The sequence below is a fragment of the Gymnoscopelus microlampas genome (genome assembly GCF_963454915.1).
Source record: "Gymnoscopelus microlampas genome assembly, chromosome: 5".
NCBI lineage: Eukaryota > Metazoa > Chordata > Actinopteri > Myctophiformes > Myctophidae > Gymnoscopelus > Gymnoscopelus microlampas.
Genome location: NC_139942.1, coordinates 1,790,270 through 1,803,665, shown reverse-complemented (window position 1 = coordinate 1,803,665; position 13,396 = coordinate 1,790,270). Strand labels below are relative to the sequence as shown.

At 44.5% G+C, this 13,396-nt stretch overlaps 1 protein-coding gene across 1 annotated transcript in view; it reads left to right on the top strand.

Annotated features, from left to right (window-relative positions):
• Positions 1-13,396, top strand: part of LOC311046009 (elastase-1-like) — a gene marked incomplete at both ends in the record, with an annotated part of 110,496 nt that overhangs the window by 79,337 nt on the left and 17,763 nt on the right. The window contains 2 exons of the mRNA XM_084058080.1: positions 4,762-4,919; positions 8,657-8,788. Of these exons, the coding sequence (XP_083914206.1) occupies positions 4,762-4,919; positions 8,657-8,788 (290 nt within the window). The remainder of the gene's footprint in view (positions 1-4,761; positions 4,920-8,656; positions 8,789-13,396) is intronic.

Below are 13,396 nucleotides of genomic sequence, written 5' to 3'. Positions count from 1 at the left end.
CAGCTGAACTGTGGCTCTGCTGTTTACACAAAATGGAGTTCTGGTTTTACACGTCAACCTGTATGGTGGATAACATCTTCCTGTGTTGGATCTGAAGCTTCACTGAAGGAGTGTGTAACATTGCAGTCTGGTAGTTCTGTGGACAGACTTGAGGTGATCTGTTCAGGTAACAAACAATGACTTTGACATGACAAAACGACACAAATCTATACTGTCTCTCATTTCGCTTATTTTTGTCTATCAATCTATCTGCATACTTGTGTGCACGCTCGCTCACACACACACACACACACACACACACACACACACACACACACCACCCACCCACCCACCCACCCACCCACACACACACACACACACACACACACACACACACACACACACACACACACACACACACACACACACACACACACACACACACAGATCCTGCTCTCTCTAGCTCTCATGTTATGTCTCCATCTTGTCCAGCCCTGTTCTCCCAGTGTGGCAGACCTGAGCGTGGTGTTACGACCAAGATCGTTGGAGGCAGTGGATCTCTTCCTGGACATCATCCATGGCAGGTGTCTCTGCAGCGCAGAACCACTGGCTCGTCTAAGCCGTTCACCCATGTATGTGGAGGCGTCCTCATTGCATCATGTTGGGTCCTCACTGCTGCTCACTGCATGTAAGCTGCACTGAATTCATATTTTATGTACTATTCAATGACAAAAAAACATCCTGCCTCTGGAATCTTTTAAACAAAGATTTCCTGAAGCCATAATGAAAGCATTTATCAACCAGTGGGATCTTGACGGAACAAGCTGTAGTGACCTATTGTCCTTGTGGTTGTTGATTGAGAATACCTCTTTACACTGTTTTGCAAACCATGATAAAAAAGAAATGAGGAATGTCCAAGAGTAAAAGGTTTATTCCATATCCATTAGTTCCCTGCTTGAAAACATAAAATAAAGAGACTTTAATGTAACTCAGAATAGAAGGCAGCAACAACAAAAAACAGACATAAAAAGCTGTGAGCCTTTAATCAACTGGTCCTCTGTTGGCCAGGTTCTTATCCTCTCCTCTCCTCCAGCAGAGGGTCACAAAGCACAAGGACTTTGGACATGATGGCACATACAAAAAGGCTCCTACAGGCTTATTAACACATCGGGTGCCGAACACGGTCTGAACCGTGTTTTCACAGCGTATCGCTTCGGTGCCGTTCACGGTCTGAACCGTGAGTTCAGTCTTTTTGTTTTTTTAGTTTTTCTCCACACGGGCGGGGCTAGAGCAGCTCTGGGAGCACCCATTGTGATCTTGAGAAGGAAGTGCCAGATAGATCACCGGAAACAAAAACATAGCTCCCATCCGCTTCCTGTCTATTTCCTTCTTTAAAGCGCCTAAATCTCCGAATCTGTTTCCGGTGTGGAAAACCGGTCATGTGCGGTGCGCGATCCCTATAGAGATCATGTGTACCGATTTGCGTGAAATTTGGATAAAATTTGAAGGCTTAATCTCAAAATATGTGTTTTACATAAGTCGGCCTCCTGGTGGCGCTATAAAAGGCTAATGTGAAAAATGATGGGCAGATGTTTTTCCTTGGCCTCTAGGGAGTATGCGTGCAAAGTTTCACGCAGATCTGTTTAGTTACAGTTAAAAACGCAATTTGGCCTTTTATAGCGCCACCATGAGGCTGATTGGAAAATGTCCAAGTGACATTTCTTCCTCAGCCTAGTGGGAATGGGCGTGTGAAATTTCACGGAAATCACAAGCTGCGTTCATGATTTGAAGCATTTAGTTCAAAATGGACCAGTTCTGCAAACTGTGGAAGCCAACCTTAGCCAATCAGGATGAAATATGGAAAATCAGACAGATCCCCGTTGATCACAAGACTATAGAGATACTGTGTACCGATGTGCGTGATGTTTGGATAAAATCTGTAGGAGTAATATAAAAACATTGGTTTTGCACAAATCGGCCTCCTGGTGGCGCTATAACAGGCCCATGTCAAAAAGTTGGCCCAGAGGTTCTGAATTGGCATCCAGGGAGTGTGTGTGCAGAGTTTCGGAGCGACCGGGCCAACGGTGCCGGAGATTAGCCGCTCACAGACAGATGGACACACGGACACACACACACACACGGACGGACGGACGGACGGGGTGCAAAACATACTCTCTCGCCATGCCTTTCGGCCTGGCGGAGACAATAAATGATTGTCTCCGCCAGGCCTAAGGCATGGCCGAGACTATGTTTTTGCCCTTGTCCGTGTGTCTGTTATAATAGAAATATTAATCATAATAATATTCCATTCAGGTGAAGTTTTAGATCATTTATTAGGAAGATTTCAGCAGAGCGCAACAGCATACAGATCATGAGAAGCAGGCCTCCAGGCCTGCTCCAGCAGCCCCTCCTGCAACCCTTCGGGGCACAAGCCTCTTGAACCTCATCTAACACCGTTCTTTGTACTCCACATTGTACCAAATATACTATTCTAAATAGTCATAAGGTATGTACTAATTATAAGAGAGACCCATACACAGTTACACACACATACACATAGCTGACACAGTGAAAGTAGCATTGGGGGGACATTGGGGGGACAGGTCAGCTGTTAGATTGACAGCTGTAGCTGAGTTGGAATTAGCACATTTGCTTGCTTCACACAGGTTGCACAGGTTACACAGGTTGGCATTCTAACATTTGCATGTGTCCATGTGCCCGCCATCCGTCTGCGGACAGCTAATCTCCAACCACATCGAACCGTGGCCGGATCGATGTGAAACTGTGCACACACACTCCCTGGAGGCCAGAGCAGATCCTTTTACCCATTTTGCTCACTAGCATATACGACCAACAGGCCTGCAGTATAGTCTGTGATCCATGCCAGCATGTTGTGGTCCATCACTTCAACCTTCTCCAAAAGCAGTTGTGGCAGGATGGTGTTGAAGGCACACACGACACTACTGTTGGGTGGGCAATAAACCATCACCAGGACTACGCACAAGAACAGGATGACATGTAATAGCTCTATGTCCGAGTTACAAATCACCTTCTTCAATGTAGCCCATATCCATTTATTACTCCATATCCTTAAAGACCAGTCTTTGTTAACTCTTTCACTGCCCAGAGTTTATACATTAATAAACTCACCCACTGCTAGCGTTTTCGTGTTTTTTAGCCTTTTCAACTGGTCACAGAACATTTAGGTCCATTATGATCCTTCGTCGGACCGCGTGTAGACACAAACAGTATCCATGGCCGACCCCCAGAGGAAAAAAATGTCACCCCATGGTCATTTTCATGGTAACTTTCCATGTCGCAGGCACGCTGAAAACAGCATCTACCGTCAAAAATGCAAGTCTTTCCCACCTCCCCAACTGGCCACAGAACATTTATATATATTATGATCACTCGTCAGACCGTTGGTAAACACAAACGGGATCACTGTTCGTTGTCCAGAGAAAATATATATAACGCATATATTCGATCTAGGCAATCAATGTGTTAAGGAAGGAAAACTCGTCCAAACTCGTCGTTGGCAGGGTGATCCCTGGCAGAATTTTCCGCGTTAACGTGTCCATTGCAGTCAAAGAGTTAATGCACACTGCTATGCCCCCCCTCTCTTCTTCCTCAACCTATTACTCGTCTCTATCTGTCTGTCTGCCCTAATCAATGAGAGGTCCTCAGCTGAGACTGGCATGTACGTACATACAGTATTATGTCAATATCCAACCCCAATTCCAACCACGGCAAATGAGGCTGTAATGTTTGCACTCACTTTGCATTCATAGTCATAGTCCCCAACTCATCAGCTCTGGTCCAGTCCCCAACTGATCGTACATTTACAACCAACGTAATGTTTGGTCACTGCAATGTCTGTTCCCGCTTCTCCCTCACGTGATTTAACTTCTAAGGCAGGGGTCTTCAACGTTTTCAGGCCAAGGACCCCTTGGCTGAGAGCGAGATAAAGCAGTGACCCCCATTATATATTGTGTAAAATATGTATTTTTTCATAGATTTCATAGGCAGCTTCATAGACTTGTTTCACAGCACTATCATGTTGGATTCATGTTAATGTGTATGTCCAGACATTTAACCATGTACTCAAGCAATACTTAGTAAACCTGCCCTTCACTCTGAACTTAGTCTGCTCTCGCACTGCGAGGCGTTGTGCGCTTGTAGATCTTGGTATTTTTGGCTAAAGTTCTCATTAGAATAGGGATGCTTGGTTGAAGTGGTTAATGTAAAAATCACACAAAGATTTGGCGGACCCCCTGTATTAACTCTGAGGACCCCCCTAGGGGTCCCGCCCCGACCCCCTGTTGAAGACCCCTGTTCTAAGGCATTCCTTTCAACCCTCAGTTAAAGAATGAAAGAGGAGCTCTTCTCTTGTGTACTGGAGGTGCGCTCCCCATGCATCACGCACCAATCCAGATAGTGTCCCCACGGCGCATCCATCCACTTCTACCGCATTCTCCTTCCCTGGAAAACCACTGAAAAACACAGACGGTTCTCCCCACGTCCTGTGTCCCGTGACCACATCCAGAATATTTTTTTCTCGCACAGTGCTGTGCGTCCCAGGGTCGTGTTGCCAATGTTTACAACGGGCGACCCCATCTTCCTATTGTTTTAACGACCCCCTCCCGGCTGTTCGATCAGATAAGGCTACAAGAAGAACATGGCCAAAACAGGCAATTACCGAACTAATGTGACCTCTGCTATCTATATTATCTTTCTGATTTGAAAGAAGATTAACTTTTATTTAACACAATGTTTGTTCAGTGACAGGTCCATGGACATGCAGGTGGTCTTGGGGGGAGTGTACATTAAGAGAAAGGAAGACTCTGACCAGGTCATCCCTGTGGTGAGAGCCATCGTTCATGAGGAGTACAGGGAATCAAGGCCCGATGGTCATTTTGCCGCTTCTCATAGTGACATTGGTGAGGCCATGAATTGACATACGACAACAACTTGATTAACATGATAAACTGTAAAGCCAGTTAGCATTCTGATTGTATTCAATTTCAATTCAATCTTTATTTCAGACCCAGGGAGATACATATCACATTATACAACACCACACAATAATAAATCAGGGGAAAAAATAATTGTAGAATGTGGTTCAGGCAAATGGTTGAGCAGATTTGAGGTGATTGTCTTTGTCTCATTTTTAATTAATGACGTTAACATTACATTACATTACAGTCATTTAGCAGACGCTTTTATCCAAAGCGACTTACAATAAGTGTATTCAACATAGGTAGGGAACGAAAACTACTAATCACCAGAAGTTTTAAGTACATTTCCTGCAAAAACAAGCAACCAAGAGTATACCTAGCGCTAAGGTAAAAGTGCAATATATCAGCTACCTACTTTCTTAAACAGATGAGACAAAAATGGCAAAATCAAATGAGCACGAGCTAAAACAAATAAGTGTATCGACTAAACAAGATCCAATAAAACAATACAAAAATAAAACAAGAGTTCGTACAACTAGTTAACAACAAGTAGGCCAGGCAAAGAGGAAGGATAGTGTTTCCTGAAGAGGTGGGTTTTCAGCCTGCGGCGAAAGATGGGCAGTGACTCTGCTGTCCTGACATCAGTGGGAAGTTCATTCCACCACTGTGGGGCCAGAACAGAAAAAAGTCGTGACCGTGTCGATCGACCAGAAGGACCGTTGAGTGGCGAGGGAGTCAGTCGCCCCGAGGTGGCAGACCGGAGTGGTCGGGCAGGGGTGTGGGCATTGACCAAAACCCGGAGGTAAGAAGGAGCTGTTCCTTTCACTGCTCTATAGGCTAGCACCAGGGTTTTAAACTGAATGTGAGCTGCTACGGGGAGCCAGTGCAGAGAACGGAGAAGGATAGTAGTGTGGGAGAACTTGGGGCGGTTGAACACCAGACGAGCCGCAGCTTTCTGAACAAGCTCCAGAGGTCTGATGGCTGATGCCGGAGCACCAGCAAGGAGGGAGTTGCAGTAGTCCAGGCGGGAGATGACAAGAGCCTGGATGAGCACCTGGGCTGTTTTCTCCGTGAGGAAGGGGCGAATCCTCCTGATGTTGTAGAGGAGGAATCTGCAGGACCGTGTCACTGATGCGATGTTAGCCGAGAACGACAGTTGATCGTCCAGGGTCACACCCAGATTCTTCGCAGTCCGAGTTGACGTCACCACAGCATTCTCAATGGTGATGGCCATGTCTCGGTGAGGACAGCCCTTCCCCGGGATGAACATCAGCTCGGTCTTGTCCAGGTTGAGCTTCAGGTGGTTCGTCGACATCCACTCCGAGATGTCAGCCAGACAAGCAGCAATGCGTGCCTCCACTTGTGTGTCAGAGGGGGGGAATGAGAGGATCAGCTGGGTGTCATCGGCATAACAGTGGTAGGAAAAGCCATGGGAGTGGATGACAGCACCAAGAGATGTAGTGTAGAGGGAGAAAAGAAGAGGACCCAGAACCGAGCCTTGGGGAACCCCAGTAGTGAGCCTGTGTGGTTCTGACACAGACCCTCTCAGCATCACCTGGTAGGAGCGACCCGTCAGGTAGGATGCAAACAGGGAGAGTGCAGAGCCTGAGACACCCATCCCCTCGAGGGTGGAGAGGAGGATCTGGTGGTTCACTGTGTCGAACGCTGCAGACAGGTCCAGGAGTATCAGGACTGAGGAGAGAGAGTTCGCTCTAGCGGCATGGAGCGACTCCGTCACTGCCAGGAGGGCAGTCTCTGTCGAGTGACCCACTTTGAAGCCCGACTGGTTGGAGTCCAGGAGGTTGTTCTGGTGGAGGTAGGAAGACAGTTGTTTAAAGACAGCACGTTCGAGAGTTTTAGATAGGAAGGATAGAAGGGAAACCGGTCTGTAGTTCTTGATCTCAGAGGGGTCAAGTGTGGGTTTCTTCAGGAGGGGGGTGACTCTGGCAGTCTTGAAAGCAGAGGGAAAGTAGCCAGACGTCAGAGAGGTGTTAATAAGGTGGGTTAAGAAGGGAAGGAGTTCAGGTGCAGAGGACTGCAGCAGAGGGGATGGGACCGGGTCCAGGGAGCATGAGGTGGGGCGACTAGAGGTAACAAGGAGAAGGACCTCTTTAGAGGAGAGGGGAGAGAAGTGGGATAGAGAGGGTGGGGGAGAGGGAGGAGGAGTAGATGAAGATAGGGAGGGAGGGGTGGAAGGCAGACAGGTGTGGGTAGTGCGCAGGGCATCAGCCGGGGGAGGAGTGAAGGAGGATCGGATATCGTTCACCTTCTTGTCAAAGAAGTTGGCGAAGTCGTCAGGGAGGAGGGAGGAGGAGGGCGGAGGGGGTGGTGGTTGCAGGAGAGAGGAGAAAGTTTCAAATAGTTTTTTAGGGTTGGAAGCAGAAGCCTGAATTTTAGTGCAGAAGAAAGCAGCTTTAGCAGCAGATAGAGAGGAGGAAAAAGTAGAAAGGAGAGTTTGGAAGGTAAGAAGGTCCTCCGGGAGGTTGCCATTTCTCCATTTGCGCTCAGCCGCTCTCAGGCTCCGTCTCTCAGTACGCACTGAGTCCGACAACCAAGGAGCAGGTGGAGTTTGGCGACAAACGTCTCTCTTGGCGACACTATAGAACAGTGGGTCCAATCCAAGTGCTGAGAGTAAAAACAATAGCCTACAATAAACAGGGGCAAACACATAGAGGGTCCAACACAGACACATTGCCTAATGGAAACAGCAACTCTGTCTGAATCATTGAAAGTCAAGGAGTGGTTCACAAACTAGACCCAAAAGAGACATGTGTGGCCAGATCTGTGTTTTATTTTGTGTCCCCATTTATTGTGGAAGCACAGAATCATGGCAAAATAATTGAATATTGGTTAATAAGATTATATAATTCAATTGAATTGAATTTGACACAGCAGAGAAAAGCCTAGGCAAAAAAAAAGGCTAAAAAATACTCATGTCCCAGAGTACTTGTCAGTGGAGGTGTTACCTTTCTTTCATCTGCAGAGTACTCTCTCTATCTTGTATTGTCTTTGTGGTCCTTTGAGTGCTTTATACTGGGTAAAGTGTTGTTTAAATACCACAACTGGAGTCGGACACACCCCCTATGTTATTGAGCAGCGGTTCTCAAACTATGGGTCGCATAGTCTTATAGACACGTGAACGCACATACATAAATACGTACAGAGATACGTGAACGCACATACATACGTACAGAGATTCTGTGCATTTATAGTAAGAATCACCTCCTTTTATGTAGACATGTTTGGTGGGTGAAAAGGAGTATGGGCCGGGTCTAAAAGAGTCTAAGAATGGTTTGAACCGACCACATCACCATCCTTAGAACCAGGTGCTCTCATTGGTGGGGCTGCAAAACAAAGAAAAAGAAAAAAGACCATTATTAACTAAATAAAAATAATACATTTTTCAAAAACATTGTAATGTAAGGATTTCATAAATTACATGTATATTAGTCATATATGTTGACCTGGCGTCCTATACTTTGTAAAGTTTCAAAGTATATATGATTTATTTTTATATTATAATGTTTGTATGTACTGATGATAGGTTTTTTGGTTATCTATGATCCTAGATTACTGAGGCACTACACTGTCTCTATGCATTTGATGTATTACCTTGTGTTTACCTTGCTTACTGTATATCGCTCTGGATTAAGAGTGTCTGCTAAATACCTAAATTGTACATTGTTGTCAGATATGCTAATGTCCATTCTGTGTGTCAGCTTTACTTCAGCTGAATGTCACCTACAGTCCTCTCTGTGCCATGGAAGACCGCTTTGTTAAAACTGCCTGTCTGCCAAACCAGCTTTTCCCTGATGGCAAGAAGTGTGTGGTCTCTGGATGGGGCATCACTGGTATGTATCTATCTACACATTACCGCTGATCTGAATCACTGGTACGTATATTATTATTAGCAGGTGCACAGTCTGGAAAAGTAACTTTATAATAAACTAGAAAAAGTGCTCCTCGGAGCACAGGTCTCCGCCAGGTCAGGTAGGTTATTGTGGGGCAGCAATGTTCGGAATTCGGCAATCAGGATGTAATATGAAAAATCTGACGGAACCATCTTGACCACTTGACTATAGAGATAATGGGTACCGATTTGCATGATGTTTGGACACAATTTGTGGAGTATTATAAAAAAGAAAACTGTTGCAAAAATTGGCCTCAAGGTGGCGCTATAATAGGGCAATGCTAAAATGGTGGCATTTGCTCCTCAACATAGTGCGAATGTGTGAGCAAAGTTTCACTAAAATCAGACACTGCGTTCATGATTTGCGGTATTTTGTTCAAAACGGGCCATTCCTGCAAACTTTAGATGTACATTTTAGTCAATCAGGATGGACTATGAAACATCTAACAGATCCTTCTTGATCACATGACTATAGAGATCATGTGTACCGATTTGCGTGAAATTTGGATAAAATCTTAAGGCTTACAATCAAAAAAATTGTTTTACATAAGTCGGCCTCCTGGTGGCGCTATAAAAGGCAGATGTGAAAAATGCATGGCAAAGGTTTTTCCTTGGCCTCTAGAGAGTGTGCATACAAAGTTTTACACAGATCGGTACAGTTATAGGCAAAAACACAAATCGGCCTGTTATAGCGCCACCATGAGGCTGATTTTAAAATGTTCAAGTATCATTTCTTCCTTGACGTAGTGAGAATGTGCGTGCAAAATTTCACGGAAATTGCATGCTGTGTTCATGACTTGCGGCATTTTGTTCAAAACGGAGCACTCCTGCAAACTTTGGAAGGCAATTTTAGTCAGGAAGGAATATGAAAAATCTGAAAGACCCGTTTCGTTTAATGACTATAAAGATACTGTGTACCGATTTGCGTGCTGTTTGGACAAAATCTGTAGGAGTACTGTCAAGAAATGTGTTTTGCACCAATCGGCCTCCTGGTGTATAAAAGGCACCTGTGAAAAAATTGGGGCAGAGGTTCTGCTCTGGTATCCAGGGAGTGTGTGTGCACAGTTTCGCTGCGAGCAAGCCAACGGTGCCGGAGATTAGCTGTACACAGACATATCGAATGACGGACAGGGGGTAAAACATACTCTCTCGCCATGCCTTTCGGCCTGGCGGAGACAATAAAATAAAAATATATATATAACTAGAAAAAGTGCTCCTCGGAGCACAGGTCTCCGCCAGGTCAGGTAGGCTATTGTGGCCTCCTGGTGGCGCTATAATAGTCCAACGTGAAAAGGGTGCCATTTCTTCTTAGGCCTTGCACGACAATCAGACTGACTGCATTCATGATTTGAGGCATTTTGTTAAAAACATGTGTTTCGCTAAATTAGACCTGTTGGTGGCGCTATAATAGGCCAATGTTAAAAGGGTGGCATTTGTTCCTCAACATAGTGTGAATGCGCGTGCAAAGTTTGAGCGCAATTGGACGGTGCGTTCATGATTTGCGGAATTTTGTTCAAAACAAGCCAATAATGCAAACTTTAGATGTCAATCTTAGCCAATCAGTATGGAATATAAAAAATCACACCCTGTGTGAAGGAAGCGGTGCCTTTGATGAGTGGCCTCCTGGTGGCGCTATAATAGGGCGGGGCGGGGCTTCAGCAATTAATGCTCGTCCCTATTGGTGGTGTAAGTCCACATACCAAATTTGGACTTGGTGGCATGCTGCAAACTGGAGTTATAGCTGTTTAAAGCCAGTGGCCTCCTGGTGGCGCTATAATAGGGCGGGGCGGGGCTTCAGCAGTCAATGCTCGTCCCTATTGGTGGTCTAAGTCCACATACCAAATTTGGACTTGCTGGCATGCTGCGAACTGGAGTTATAGCTGTTTAAAGCCCGTGCTCAAACTGACAGACGGACAGACGGACATACGGACGGACATAGTAAAATATAGAGCGGCTGGCACCGCTAAAAATCAAACCCATCCATCGTGATCACATGACTATAGAGATCATGTGTACCGATTTGCGTGAAATTTGGATACAATTGGAAGGAGTAGTATAAAAAAATGTGTTTTACATAAGTCGGCCTCCTGGTGGCGCTATAAAAGGCAGATGTGAAAAATGCAGGGCAAAGGTTTTTCCTTGACCTATAGGGAGTGTGCATACAAAGTTTTACACAGATCGGTGCAATTATAGGTAAAAACACGAATTGGCCTGTTATAGCGCCACCATGAGGCTGATTTGAAAATGTTCAAATGGTAGTTCTTCCTCGGCCTAATGGGAATGTGCGTGCAAAATTTCACGGAAATTGCATGCTGTGTTCATGATTTGAGGCATTTTGTTCAAAACGGAGCACTCCTGCAAACTTTGGAAGACATTTTTAGCCAATTAGGATGGAATATTAGAAATCTGAAAGACCCGTTTTGTTTAATGACAATAGAGATACTGTGTACCGATTTGCGGGATTTTGGGACAAAATCTGTAGGAGTACTGTCAAAAAATGTGTTTTGCACAAATCGGCCTCCTGGTGGCGCTATAACAGGCCCCTGTGAAAAATTTGGGGCAGAGGTTCTGCTCTGGTATCCAGGGAATGTGTGTGCACAGTTTGGCTGCGAGCAAGCCAACGGTGCCGGAGATTAGCTGTACACAGACAGATCGAAGGACGGACACACGGACGGACGGACGGACGGACGGACGGACGGACGGACGGACAAGGGGTAAAACATACTCTCTCGCCATGCCTTTCGGCCTGGCGGAGACAATAAAAAGAGAATACCAGCACTCACGGAACAGTCCTTTTAAGGCACTTGTACATATATTTAAGTAGGTGGTATGCTGCAGAGCAGACAGCAACGTACGCGTTTCGGCTACAGTGAATTTGGAAACCCAGGGAGTTTTAAATCTCGCTAGAGTTTCACTAGAGTTTTAAAACTACCTAGCAGCATGTTCTCCCCGTGTCTCCTAGGGTAGTTATACCCTCACAAAAACATGTAGTAATCCTGGTTGCTATACTGCCTCCCCCATGACAGCCGGATCACTTGTCTGATCGTTTATAAACACACACAGTATCCGTGTGACTCACCAAAATGTCTATGTAGGTAATTAATGTATTTGTGCAAGATGACCCTGCTATATAAAATGTGTATATTAGTTTGTTTATGTTCAAATAGTTAAATCCAAAATATAATGATGTAGGCCTAAGTGTTAGGCTGTATTTACGCACCTGCTTGTCATTAACTCATCAGTGCCAGACTTATTTCTGGCTGTGTTGTCCCAGTGCCAGAGATTTTTCAATTTATCTTAGATTTTCGAGTAGTCATAAAATATTTATCTCCAGTATGATCGATCCCCTGGTGGTTGCTAATCACTGAGGGTTGCACTGTATGGTTTCACGAATGTAAACGAGGTCATCGCAACCTAGTTGACATTAATTGTGTGCCTTTGCAAATAACATGTCTGGGCCATAAATACATAGTAAAAAAAAAAGTACACAGGAGCCGAGATACAGCCTTTTTAAGTAATAAGTTAAACAAGAAGTGAATGGAGCAGCAAATCTTCAGATCATATCTTGGGTTCTGAACGTTTAAAAAGAAAAAATATATATTTTTCAAAAACACGTCATTGGCACGTTGCGCCATTGCGGTAAAACACGTGAAACGCGTCAATGGCACTCAATGCATACAACAAATTATGACCGTTATTTTAATCAGATGTCTGACAAATTTGAATCATTCCGGACATTGGGACCGGCAGATTAAAATCCTAGAGCCACCTCTGATATATGTATGTATGTATGTATGTATGTATGTATGTATGTATTTATGTATGTATGTATGTATGTATGTATGTATGTATGTATGTATTTATGTATGTATGTATGTATGTTTGTATGTATGTATGTATGTATGTATGTATGTATGTATGTATGTGTAGTGGAACGAAAATCTGTGACACCTTCGGACTTTGTGTAACCAAGTGGACATTTGAGGTTACTAAATACTACTACTGACTACGCCAGTTGGAATTTCACCAATAACCAATTAAGGCACCAATAACCAGAAAACAAGGCACACAGCACTACAAAGAGGGTTTACTGCAATCTCAATGATATATGGCATAATTATAAAGGAGGGAGGACCAACATTCTAATAAATAAGTGGATTTAAAACATTACCAGATAAAACAAATACATATCTTCAACAACAAGCTAACATTATGTGCACGTAATATCTAAAAACACTTACCATGGGGCACTTACCATACAGTCAGACAATAAGGCTAAAAGGGTAAAACTAAACGGTTCTGGGGACTTTGATTAGAATGACGAAGTCAAATAAAAAAAAAAAACGAAAAAGTTGCAGTTAGGAGGTTTGACCAACAGTTTGAGGAGTTTGAGGAATGGAGTTGGGAGGTTTAGGCCGCATCCACACGGAGACATTTAAAAAAATGTCACAGAGTCTTTTTCAAAAAGGTTTACTGTACACACGGAATCGTCTCAAGAAATGTGTGTGTCCACACAAAACCACTGAAAACACCACAAATCCACTGAAAA